Source organism: Chiroxiphia lanceolata, chromosome 1 (assembly GCF_009829145.1).
Source record: "Chiroxiphia lanceolata isolate bChiLan1 chromosome 1, bChiLan1.pri, whole genome shotgun sequence".
NCBI classification, from domain to species: Eukaryota; Metazoa; Chordata; class Aves; order Passeriformes; family Pipridae; genus Chiroxiphia; species Chiroxiphia lanceolata.
In genome coordinates, this window is record NC_045637.1 from 77,307,394 (window position 1) to 77,320,493 (window position 13,100).

General features: G+C 42.5%; 1 protein-coding gene across 1 annotated transcript in view; it reads right to left on the reverse strand.

Moving 5' to 3' along the window:
- Window positions 1-13,100, reverse strand: part of MYO10 (myosin X) — a 161,569-nt gene that overhangs the window by 120,910 nt on the left and 27,559 nt on the right. Inside the window, exon 2 of the mRNA XM_032712055.1 lies at window positions 7,583-7,681. Within this exon, the coding sequence (XP_032567946.1) occupies window positions 7,583-7,681 (99 nt within the window). The remainder of the gene's footprint in view (window positions 1-7,582; window positions 7,682-13,100) is intronic.

Consider the following 13,100-nt stretch of genomic DNA (forward strand, 5'->3'; position numbering starts at 1 on the left):
TAAACAGTCCTACTGACTTCAGTAACTTAAGCCAAGTAACTTCAGTGGTGTTATTCATGCCCTGTGAATATGAACGGAAGACTCTTGTTTAAAAGGGCTCCTCACAGCAGCAAAGGCTAGCACAAGAGAGTCCCAAGCAAGGGTGAGAAAGGACATAAGGCAAAGAAAAGAGTCCTTATGAGAAGTGCTTAGCCATTACCTACAGGTTTGAGATTTTTTTTTTAATTTTAAACCAAAAATGAGGAAAACATGAACGCCCCTGGTATAACCACATGGTAACTTCAACATAATCCTATTGTTAACTTTAAAATCAAACAAAAGGAAACCTCCCAAACTAAGCAAAACAGAAAAAACAAACCCCAAACCTCAAACAAGCTCAGGTCTAACTTTTCTGAATGAGGTCACGATGAGAAACTCTCCCAGCTTTCAAACCAGAAATTAAAAAAAGTGAAAGCCTCCATGGGAAACATACTTGAGCTGTGTTTAACAAGGAACATCTGTAGTCTTCCAGTTCCTGAGATGCAGAAATTCCGCAGAAGAGCCACAATAAATTAAACACACAGGAAAAAATACTTTTGTTGCTCACCAAACCATTTACAGGTGCCTCTGATTTGAAGCTAAGGATACGGAGCTGCACTCTGTTTGCTGACATAACACCATGCCGTGAAGGACTTCTTTGTAAAGAAAGTTCACAGAAAGCTGGTTTAACTGACACAGTCTTTACTGGTGAAATATGACATCTGTTTTTAAAGAGCCTACATTTTTTGGATATTATTGCTCAGCTTCTTCTTATAACATTTGATGTAAAAGTTCCTCTCAGTCAGCTAAGCCGGTATGCAATTTCAATGTCAGACTGAGGACAGTTTGGAGCAATTGATTCAATTTTTACTTCTCCCTGGATGAGTTTCTTCAGAGTAGATTTCCCCTACACACATACATGTTATGTCTTACATATATATGTTTTTCTTTGCAAGGGAACGGACATTATTAAAAATGTGTGCTCTCAGGTGCATTTTTGAAAGTCCCCAATTCTCAAAGGCTTAAACACCAATCACTATGATTACATTAATTAAAAAAAAACCAAAGCCTGACACACTGACTATATTTATTGGCATTGCTTTTACATATATTTTGACGTACAAACAGAAGAAAAAGTAGAGAGTCCTAATTAGGAGAGAAGAAAAATGTTCTTAAATCAATGCCATGCAACTCAACACAGGTCTTCTGAGAGATTTCATTCCCTCAAGCTTTTTGTATTTGCTATCTATGCTTTCACTGCAGACAGTTTCACATGTGTCTGTACAAGTCAACAGCACAATACAGTCCTCTTTCTATCTCAAATAAAGTTCACATTATTCAGGAAGAAAAAAGAGAGAAACTGGAAAGAGGTTTTTTCTCAATGGAACCACTGATTACTGAACATACACAAGTAAGGCATTTCAAACAAAGCACATAGTGACAGCAGGGCTTTTAGGGTTTTATTTAAACATTCACTTGAGTACTTTATAAGCTCACACAACTTCATTAAAAATACAATAAGACAATGAGGAAACATATGCTTTACTGTCAATAAAACCCTTAAGAAAGATTTTAACCCTAAAAACAGATGTAGTGAAAATACAATAACTGTAATGTCATCTTATATACTAACATATGACTATACACACAAGGAAAGATTAGGACTTACTTTTCAAGTCTAAGTGTTCATAGACTTCACTGACATACTTTTTATGCATATTCATAGACATGGTGTTTCCAAAATATCAGCGACAAGAGTTCTCTGCACACTAATGGAACAGAAAACAAACAACACAACCCACCCAGCCATCAACCAGCAAATGAGTTCAGCATCTTCTCTTCTGGAAAGCATGTGGCTTGTGCTTATAAAGAAAAAAACATTTACAATGTGAATTGTCTGCGCATCGTAACTTTTCAAGTCATTGCAGACTCTTTGTTTTGAAGGCTAGCCTGCAGAAAGCTTTTAAGAGGTACTCCAGAGCCAGCTGCAGCCTAACGTTGTTACCGTATGCTGAGAGAGGTTACATCTTTCATCTCCCACTCCTTTATCATGGGCCAGGGTGCTGAAACACACACCTGATGGACTCTTCTCCTCCCTGCATTTAATGAGGCTTTCATCTACCTCCATACAGTGTCACGTTTTTCTTATTTTCATAAAGAGCTAAGACTTTTTCATAGCTATTTGCTGAGGGAAATCCAAACTTACAACCTGAAATTCTCCATTTTAGTAAACTATATCCTATGTATCAGATATTCCACGCAGCCTATCAAATCAGCTAGTTCTCACACAGAGGGTGACAACAGCAGAAGACAGTATCACAGTTGCCTTTAACGATAATTAGCAAATGGATTGTTAATCGAAGCATTCAGGCAACACAAGAACACTCAAGGAGGAATTATATAACCATGTGACTAACCAGAAATTGCTATGCAACATGCTAAAATATTGTTATATAATTCTAACCTCACATTGGGTAGGATTCCCTACAACCACTCCTTCAGCATACAACTATGCTGCTAAAGGGTTTTGTGGCAAATTTATTTCCTCCACTCGCAACAGAACACAAAGAAAAAATGAAGAAGTAATGTACTGTGCTATGAAATTTCCATTATTCTGCAAACTGATGTTGGCAAAGACTTGAAGGCCAAACTCATAAAAGTAAAACCTGAGCCCAGCTCTGGCAGTACACCTTCCTAGACCCACTGTCCTGTCAATCACATCTTCAGAAGTCAAGGAAAACGCTCAGTGAAAAGGTGAGAAGTGCAAAGTCTAGTAGAAGCTACTGAATCAGAGAAGATGGATAACAAAGCTGTGCTTTGATAAGGTCCCAATGCTTTCATCAGTTTGCCATTAGTCTTGAACATGAGCTCCAGCTGTCAAAATGATCTGGGAACCAATACCCCAACCACTTCAAAAAATCATCATCACCCCATATTTCTGCAACCTCACCCCTTGCTTCCCCTGCCTTGTTCTTCGAAGTGATAATCCAGCATTGCAGGGACTGCCAAGCAGTCAGAGATAATAGTCAGGCATTATCTCAGTTTCCTTTGACCTGCTTGCAACCTTCTGCAGCTTGTAGGCTGCAGAACAGCAAGGGCAGGATGGTCTAAAAGCACATCAAGAAAAGACATGAGAGAAAAGTTATTAACTGACCCATGTCAGCTTGCACAGTCCTTTTACACACAAAATGTGCTCCCGAAACCACAAGCGTTGAAAATGATTCATGTTATCAACTGTAGTGAATTGCTACTGTGCCTTTGGCAGCTTGGCAGCTGCCAGCTCAAACCTGCTGAGGAGGTGGAATGCCACATCACAGGTCTGAAGGTTGATCCCTACGTTCTTCCCATTTCGCACCACCCGCTTTTAACACATGCAGGCCAGACCGAAGGAGGTAATTTTTTCCCAGTGATGTTTATAGCACCAAGGTTTGTTAAGCAAATGTGGTCAGTCAGATGACATCACGGTAAAGACTTAAGGCCTTTTCCATATTACCCGAAGTTTCAGCTTGCATTATGTGCACCATGGAAAGGCAGTAACATCACATGTAACACACACATAGAAGACCATTAACAAGTAACTTTTCTGATGGCAGATGCCAACACTAGCTTTGCCATTCTTTTCTAGGGCACCAAAGCAAGCTGTTTTACAGCAGCATCTGTGGTTCCCTTAAGTATAAGGATTTTGCAGCTCAAAACATTACTAAAAGTCAGGTTCTTTATGGCTACACATTCAGTTAGAAAATCCCATGCAAATTACAAGTTGCCTCTCCTACAAGCATGTGGATGACTCCTACTAGGAGCTGAAGAGGGCTTGTGTTTAAAATGAAAGGCCCAACGCAGGACATTTCTTGGAGGACATGTTAGGGTAACAACACAAACAGCAGCCTTTCTACTCTGCAGCCCAAATGTAATGGTGCTGTTATGGATCCTTCTTTTTTCTGCTTGAAAAAACCAACAGAGGAAACAGTCTCAGACTCTCCACTTCATTGAACTTCAAATTTCAGTAAGACGAGTCAAAATATGCAACCTCCAAAATCTGAGAACTCCAAAGGCACAATTTAAAATGCAACCCACAGTAAACAAACCGGCACATAGGTGGTCTTGTTTCTCCGAGAGGAGGCTTTGCACCAAGTGGTAGTTATTCTCAGTCTAGTTTTGTGTATGTCTTTCCCCGTACCATGTGCATCTGGATCACCAATCCAATATAGCTGGTAACTTGGTGCAGGTTACCTTTAAAAGGATGACGGAATCATAGAATGCCTTGGATTGGAAAAGACCTGGAAAAGTCATCCAGTCCAACTCCCCCGCAGTGAGGGGAGGCACTTTCCACTAAACCAGGTTGCTCAAAACCCCATTCAACCTGACCTTGAAGACCTCCAGGGATGGGGCATCTACACTGTCTGGGCAACCTCTTCCAGTATCTCATCACCCTCACAGTAAAAAATTTCTTAATCAATTTCATTTAAATCTACCCTCTTTCAGTGTAAAGATATTACTCCTTGTCCTATTGCAACAGTCCATGCTAAAAAGTTTGTCCCTAGCTTTCTTATAGGCCCCTTTCGGTAATGGAAGATGCTATAAAGTCTCCCTGGAGCCTTCCCTTCTCCAGACTGAACAACCTCAATGCTCAGCCTGTCCTTACCACCTTAGAGGTGGTCCATTCCATCATTCTCATGGCTCCATCAGGTCCACATCCTTCCTGTGCTGAGGACCCCAGAGCTGGATGCAGTACTATAGAGGAGGTCTTACAAAAGTGGACTAGAGGGTCAGAATCACCTCCCTCGACCTGCTGCCTACTGGCACTACTTTTGATGCAGCCCAGAATGCCCAGCCCTGGGCTGCCAACTCATGTCCACATATTGCCAGCTCACATCCAGCTTTTAATCCACCAGCATTTTGAAGTCCTTCTCAGCGGGGCTGCTCTAATCTGTTCATCCCCCAGCCTGTACTGACAACCAGGCAATGCTCCAATCCAAACACAGAACCTTGTATTTGATCTTATTAAACCTCACGAAGTACACACAGGCCCACTTCTTGAGCTTGTCCAGGTCTCTCTGGACGGCATCCTGTCCCTCAGGCTTAGCAACTGCACTACTCATCTTGGTGTCATCTGCAAACCTACTGAGGCTGCACTCGATCCCACTGCCTATCTCATTGATGAAGATTATAAACAGTCCTGGTCCCAGTACAGACCCCAGACAGATACCACTTGTCACCCATCTCCATCTAGATATTGAGTTGTTGAATACTACCGCCTGGATGCAGCCATCCAACCAATTCCTCAACCGCCAAACAGTTCCTCCATCAAATCTATACCTCTCCAATTTAGAGAGAAGGATGTTGTGGGGGACCGTGTCAAATGCTTTAACAAGTCCAGATAGATGACATCATAACATCCATAGCCCTCCCTTTGTTCACTGAGTCACTTCATCGTTTTCCTCCCTCACTGCTAGGAGAGCAGCAATTTAACCGTGAGTACATTATATCTTGCTCATCAAAAGCCCCTCTGCAACTCTGTCTGGTTCCTTTCCTGCCTGCAGAAAGGCATGTAAAGAAAATAAGGGTTCTCTGGCTCTGAAAGACATGCTTTAATTTTTTTGGCCATGTGCCAGCCCCCACCTTCTGTTACTGTAAGGGAATACAACCATGGAGAGGCCACCTCTCTCCAGTAAACTACATAATCACTGACCTATGTGGAACAAGGCTCTCATACCTGGCAGCATTGCTTCAGCTTTGTCAGACACAATCATAGCAACTGACAGGCAACAGAACAAACTATCAAAACCAAGTTGCACATTCAGGTCATACAAAATGAATATTTTATTCACAAACCTTTTAGTTTCCCCTATGCCTTCCCACAAGGAGAAAACACAGGGCTCCACAGCCAGTGTCACCACCATAACTTTGGGTTCTTTGACAATGGTATGTCCTGCGCAGCTCCAGGCATGCTGGCATCAGATGGGACTAACCTTTCTCAGTGAGGGAAGAGAGTCTTTTCCCAGGAACTAGGGAGACTCATTGGCAGGGCTTTAACCTAGATGTGATGGGGGAGGGGGACAGTATCACGATCATCTTTGAGAGGTCATGGAGATTCGGGCAGGTGTCTGAGGACTGGAAGAAAGCAAATGTCACTCCAGTCTTCAAAAAGGGCAAGAAGAAGGAACCGGGGAACTACCAGCCAGTCAGCCTCACCTTAATCCCTGGAAAGGTGAGGAAGCGCATCATTCTGGAGGCCATCTCTACTCACATGGACGATAAGAAGGTGATCAGGAGTAGTCAGCATGCCTTCAAGTTAAATAATTTTTTACCAACCTGATTGCCTTTTATGATGATACAACTACCTGGATGGATAAGGGAAGAATAGTGGATATTGCCTATCTCTACTTCAGCAAGGCTTTCAACACTGTCTCTCATGAAATCCTCATAGGTAAACTCAAGAACTGTGGGATGGATGAGTGAACAGTGGGATGGATTGAGAACCGGCTGAGTGGCAGATTCCTGAGGGTCGTCATCAGTGGTATAGAGTCTAGTTGGAGGTCTGTCACTAGTGGTGTCCCCCAGGGTTCTATATTAGGCCCAGTGTTGTTTAACTTGTTCCTCAGTTACTTGGATGAGGGAGTAAAGGGCCTGCTCAGCAAGTCTGCTGCTGATACAAAACTGGAAGGACTGGCTAACACCTGAGGGCTGTGTGGCCCTTCAGAGGGACCTCGATAGGTGGGAGACATGGGCAGAGAATATTCTGAATTTCAACAAGGGCAAATGCAGGGTTTTGCACCTGGGGAGGAATAACCCCATACACCAGTACAGGCTGTGGGCTGACCTGCTGGAAAGCTGTGCTGTGGAGAAGGACCTGGGTGTCCTGGTGGACAACAAGCTGTTCATGAACCAGCAGTGTGCCCCTGTGGCCAAGAAGGTCAACAGAATCCTGGGATGCATTAGAAAGAGTATTGCCAGCAGGTTAAGGGAGGTGATCCTGCCCCTCTACTCAGCCTTGGTGAGGCCACATTTGGAGTACTGTGTCCAGTTCTGGGCTCCCCAGTACAAGAGAGACATGGAGCTCTTGGAGCAGGTCCCGCAGAGAGCTACTAAGTTGGTAAAGGGTCTGGAGAATCCCTCTTATGATGAAAGGCTGAGGGAGCTGGGCCTGTTCAGCCTCAAGGAGGCAACTGAGAGGGGACCTCATTAATGTCTATAAATATCTAAAGGGTGGGTGTCAAGAGGATGGAGCCAGGCTCTTCTCAGTGGTGCCAAACAATAGAACAAGACGAAACGGGCAGGTGCACAGGAAGTTCCACCTAAACATAAGGAAAAATTTTACTGCGCAGATGACTGTGTACTGGAATAGGTTGCCCAGAGAGGTTGTGGAGTTTCCCTCACTGGAGATATTCAAGAACCATCTGGATGCAATCCTGTGCCATATGCTCTAGGAAGACTCTGCTTGAGCAGGGAGTTTGGACTGGATAACCCACAGTGCCCCTGCCAACCTGACCAATTCTGTGATTCTGTGAAAAGCTTGTTACAGGAAAGGCAAAAAGGACAAAACATAGAGGAGCAATGCCCATACCTGACCATAATCTGTCCTGAATACGACAACTCCTTCTGCACACGAATGAACAGTACTGGGATAATGCTGATTATTTTCTCGCAGCCAGACCCGAGACCCCTGCAATAAACAAACGACAATTATAGATGACATAGCAGAAAACTGGAAAAATAATTTCACTCAATATTTTCCTCTGGAAATACTTATAAAATAATAGGAGAGAAAGTGAGAGCAAAATCCAAATAAGCAAGGGAAAGAAATAAAATAAAATAATCTGTTAGCAAGTTGGTTTCTGCTCAATCAGTAAATACAGAAGAACTACACTGAAGTGTCTTTTTTTTTTTTGTACAAGTTCCTCAATGCCAGCAAGAGCAGCTGGAGCCAATTCTCTGATTCTCTGAGTCATGTGCCTCATGTTAGCACATGTAAAATTACAGAGCGGTGTTGAATTTACACACAGCTTAAAAGATCTTCCCCAAAGCCAGCTGGCTCCCTACCTGTTTATTTTCAGCCTCTGTCAGGCACTCACAGCACTGCCATCTTTCACCTCTTTTCTAAACTACTTTGCCCTTTACAGGGTTCTCCTCTCTTGCCTGCACTACAATGCAGAGGATTAAAAAAACCCAACTAGTAGCAAGCAGGATTACAAAAGAACTGATATTTGCTTTTTGGAGGTGAGGAGGCATTGGAAACACTACCAGTGAGACAGCCAAGTCAGTCTAGTACAACAGGCAGAGCTTAATGTTGCATCTACCAGCCAGGTGGTAGATTAAGCATTAGGAAAACAGAAATATCCAGCACTGAGAACAAGGGAGGAGGACCACAGCTCATGCTGCAGCTGCAGCAAAAGCCATCCCATAAACAACAGCCACTCAAGTTGCTCCCGTGTAGGAGAAGTTCTTAACTGGCATGAAAACACTGAGCAGCAGCAACCCATGGTCTGATCTCCAACCCAAACTATACTCCCATTCTCTACAGACAGCTGGCTCCATATCAGAACGACAATATTTTCGTGGCATTCGGAGAACAGAGATTTTTTTCACCAGAGCAGTCAAATTATCTCCTAAAGAAAAAGTAAATGGGTGGTGGAAAAGTGCTGGGATATAGCCTGATAATCATAAGGTTGTGACTTTGGGTGTACAATCACTGAAAAGAACCAAGTAAAATAATTTTGCATGCTAGTAAAATTATCCAAAATTATCCAAAAACATCCAAAGGCTGTCCTTGCCTGAATTTCTAAACACAGAAACTAGACCTACAGCCTTGTTAAAGCTGGAGAGGGGGGGAAGGGGGAGAGTCCTGATTAACAATCAAGACAACAGCTTTTTATTTTTATTGCATATTTAAGGCAAGTGGCCTGTGAATCTACCATGGACTTCAGCCACATTACAAGTTACATATGCTTTAGATAATGTTGAATAAACATTACTCTTCTTTCTATGATGGGACAACAACAGCACTGAGACACACAATAATGTTCATGTCCCTTCATCATCTTTCTAGTCCTTTGTTGGACCCTATTCAGTATGTCCGTATCTCCCCTACACTGGGGAGCCCAGAACTAGACACAGCACTCCAGGTGTGACCTCACCAGAGCTGAGCAGAGGAGTAGGATCACCTCCTTCAACCTGCTGGCAACCCTTTACTAACATGTCCAACAGTGATGCCTATAGAAACTTCATGAGATGCAATACTCCTGAGTTAACATAGGACACCAGAAGAAAGAATCTTCAGCCCATCAAACAATCTCATTCTATCTGACAACCTCTGTTTCATGTTTGAATATTTTGCTGTTATTAGTGGGATTATTCTGGCACAAAATGGAAGGACTACAAGGTTGTTCAAATCACAGAAAATTTTTACTTCACTGGTCTTTTTTGCCTCGACCTAATAACCCCACAGAAGCAAGGCACGGCAAAGCTTCTCCCCCACAGTAAATAGCCAGTTTTGTTCACAAATTGTAATGGGTTTAATGATGGTGGCTACTATCACCATCAAGCTCTGGAGACACGATGGCTTGAGGGGGGGATGCAGATATTACTGTCACCCCAAGCAGCAAAGAGAATTCAGTCCCAGTCTTCCCACCACACAGAGAAATGCTTTTGCCAGCCTGCTGCTGGGCGCTAAATGTCTTTATCAGCCAGTCTCCACCTTCTCATCCTAGGTAAGCTCAATCCATCTAAATGGATAAACAGCAAAAAAGCCTATTTATCAAAATGCAGTCAAGTTCTTCAAGTGCTTCAGGACAACAAAACCCATTATTCCACTGGTTTATTATTTGCCAGCATCTCAGAGCTCGAGTAACATGAAGTTTATGCTTTCAAGGGTAATGAAAAGCTTGTAAATATTAAGCCGCAACAAAATTTGCCAAAACCTCAGCATTCAAAATAGTCTTTCACAAGGAGGAGAATGTTTTCCATCTTGAAATTAAATAATTAATGCTGCAAATTTTTTTTCTGCCTATGAAGGGGAAAAGAAGGGGCCCGCACAGAAGCCTTCACTTGGTTGGGTTAGTCCTATAATAAGTTTTTAAAGCAGGGAAAGGGGTTGATTTAAACAAATGTACATTGTTAGGGGTCAATAGCTGCTATTCAGGGGAAGCTGGAACAATGGAGTTCACAAAGCCAGGGGCCTCTGGAATGCAAATACATGTTCCCTGGCAAGGTAGCTCTACAATGGGGTGTCTGTCCATGGGCCTTTCCCTCTGGGGGGGGTGGCAAAACAAAAAGATATTGGCAGGAGATACCTCACCGGCTACGCAAGTTACAGCCACTGATCCAGCAGCCATCCCTCTGTGGTGCATGTACCAGTAACAAATCTTCACCAGTAGTTAATTTATGGACAAGACTCAGCATACAGGACCATCTAAGGAAGGACTCTCCTCAACACACATGGCAGCACATTACATTGATCTCAACCTCTTTCGCAGGGAGAAGCCTGGTGACTTGGGTTACTCCAGAGCTCCCTGACAAGCCATCCTTCTGTGACAAGTGGGCAAAGAAAGCCATGGAGCACTAACTACAGCCCAATGTTTTTTATTTCCATGAAGCGATGTTGTAAAAATACTTGAAATAGTGTTTGGAGAAGAAGGGCTGTATGCCATCATTTCCGCAGCAAGTACATTTCTCCTGACTGCAAAAGGGAAAGGAAATAGCTTTGCAAATCTCACAGCTGTAAGACCACCTGGAGAAGTTCTGAGTCCCTCTACCTCACAAATTTTACTGGTGAATGTGCAAACACTACTTCCTACCTTCCTTGTCTATCTGTTCTTGGAGATAACAAAAATCCTTTCCTTTTTTACTTTCTGTTGGACATAGATACACTGGAAATCACATATCATACCTTATAATGTGAGATCCTCAATGCAATTGATTCAAAACAGTTATAACTGCTTTAAATTAAGAGCAATAAACGTAGTTTATGCTGCATCTGAATTCAAAAAGCATGTCACTATTAGGGCTTGGCAAAGTAAAAGGAACAATAGTCAATATGTTTTGTTTATGCATCTCAGTAGCTTGGCTCTGAATACAAAGTCTGAGAGACAGGAAGAGATGCTATTAACTAGGTCAAGCTTGAGATAGCTTTTTAATGCAAAAGGTAACCAAAACCACATTTATTTTCGCTCTTTCTCTTTCCTAATTCACAGACAGATGACGATCACGGAGGGGTCACAGAAAGAAAGAAGTCATCCAGAAAAAAACCCATAACTTTGCTAATTTTATATCAATAAACAGTTTTTGTTCTGAAAACTCATCCTTCATTTTTGCCTTAGAACTACTGAAAACACTTAAGTTTAGGTACTCGAAAACCTTAACATACCAAGTGCCTGACCAGACTACTCAGTGGAAACTCAGTGGAAAATTCACTGGAAGCTGGATATCCCCCACTGACTTCAACTCAAGTCAACCAAGCATTCATCCTCTTGAGCAGAAGACCAGACCTATTCTTCCATATATAAATCCAGGGAAACAAGCAGTAATGGCCATTTGTGTGATGCACTGCTCTTTAATTCAGAGTATTGGTCTAGATGCCCTCCTTTGCACTGCTCAGCTTCCCTGGTACAGCTTTCCTGTGCTCCATGATGAAAGGCTTTCACAACAGCTGGACGTCAGCAGTAGCTGAATATGGAAACTACCATAAAAGCCTGTGCTTACTACTGCCACACGACACACAAAAGGGAATATAAACAAATACTCCAGAAATTGCTTCAAGACAATGACACCAATTGGCTCCGTTTCTCACCAGCCAGGCTACCTCCCCTCCGCCAACAGTCAGGAATTGGCAGGTTTTATTCAGGATGGGGTGGGAAGGGATGGATAGAGTCACAGAGAAGGACTAGTCGAACCCTGTAGATAGTGAGAGAAAGCACAACTTTGGAAGATATTTGAGAATGCAATCTAAGTTTCAATACTTTAAACTGATTACCTACATAAATCTAGGCACATACTTAATCCAGCTGAATGGGGTAAAATTAATTTTTAAACCCTTACAGCACTATTCACAATTTCCTCAGAAAACACAGGGGTAAAATACTAACACCTTTCTCTCAACAAATTTAGTTCTGCCTCTTGAACAGCACTACTTTGCTTTCCTGTTTTAAAGCACAACAAAGCCATGAAGATGTTTCTAGGGGATATAAGGTCAGTTTAGGGGGAGACTGGTTTCCTGCAGAACAAAATCTCCTTGAAAACTAGACGTTTCTGTTGTCTGTCAAACCCCAATATCAGATCAAAGCACCAGCTCTGCCGCTCCTGAGGTCTGTGCAACAGCTGCCGATTAACCTTGAACAGGCTCCATCTCCTTCTGTTTCAGTAACTGGAGACAGCGCAGCACCAGTGATGGTATATGACTTTAAAAACAAGGAACTGGATTAAAACGTATATTATTACTGACTTGAAAGGAAACCAGAATAAATTTGTACCTTCCTCAGCCCTTTGAAGGCATCAGCAGCTCTTACAAGACCACCACTTCATATAAGATAGTATTTTTTATATAAATTTAAAAAAACCTCAAACAACAACACAAAAAACTATTGTCTTCCAATTATGCCCAACACAAACAGCACACAGACATTACCCTGAACATATGCAGGTGGAAGAGCATGCTCCTCCTCATCTGCTGTTGAATGTGAAAGCACCCATCACTAATAGACCCCACTCAAAAGCCAAAAAGCAATTCCATCAAAAAGCAACCGCGCTTCTCTGCTAAAGCTCTGAAGATGTGATTGACAGCTCCTGAGGACAACAGATTGCCACACAGATAGGAAACAGCAGCTTATCATGCACTCAGAAGCAAATCCAGCAAGAAGATACCATCAATTTTGGGTAGAGGGAGAGAGTTACTGGTATTGCTACAACCTGAGTTATGGCTTTCATAAGAGATTCACTTGTTTTGACAAGTTTTGCAAAACACTTTTTTTCACTTTCAAGACTGCCTAACGTACACCATGGCATCACGGCTGCAGAAACATGACAATGCAGGAGTTTGGAAAGCCTATTGTCATTATCAGTTGTGGTCAAGTTAGATAGGCTGCTAGAAG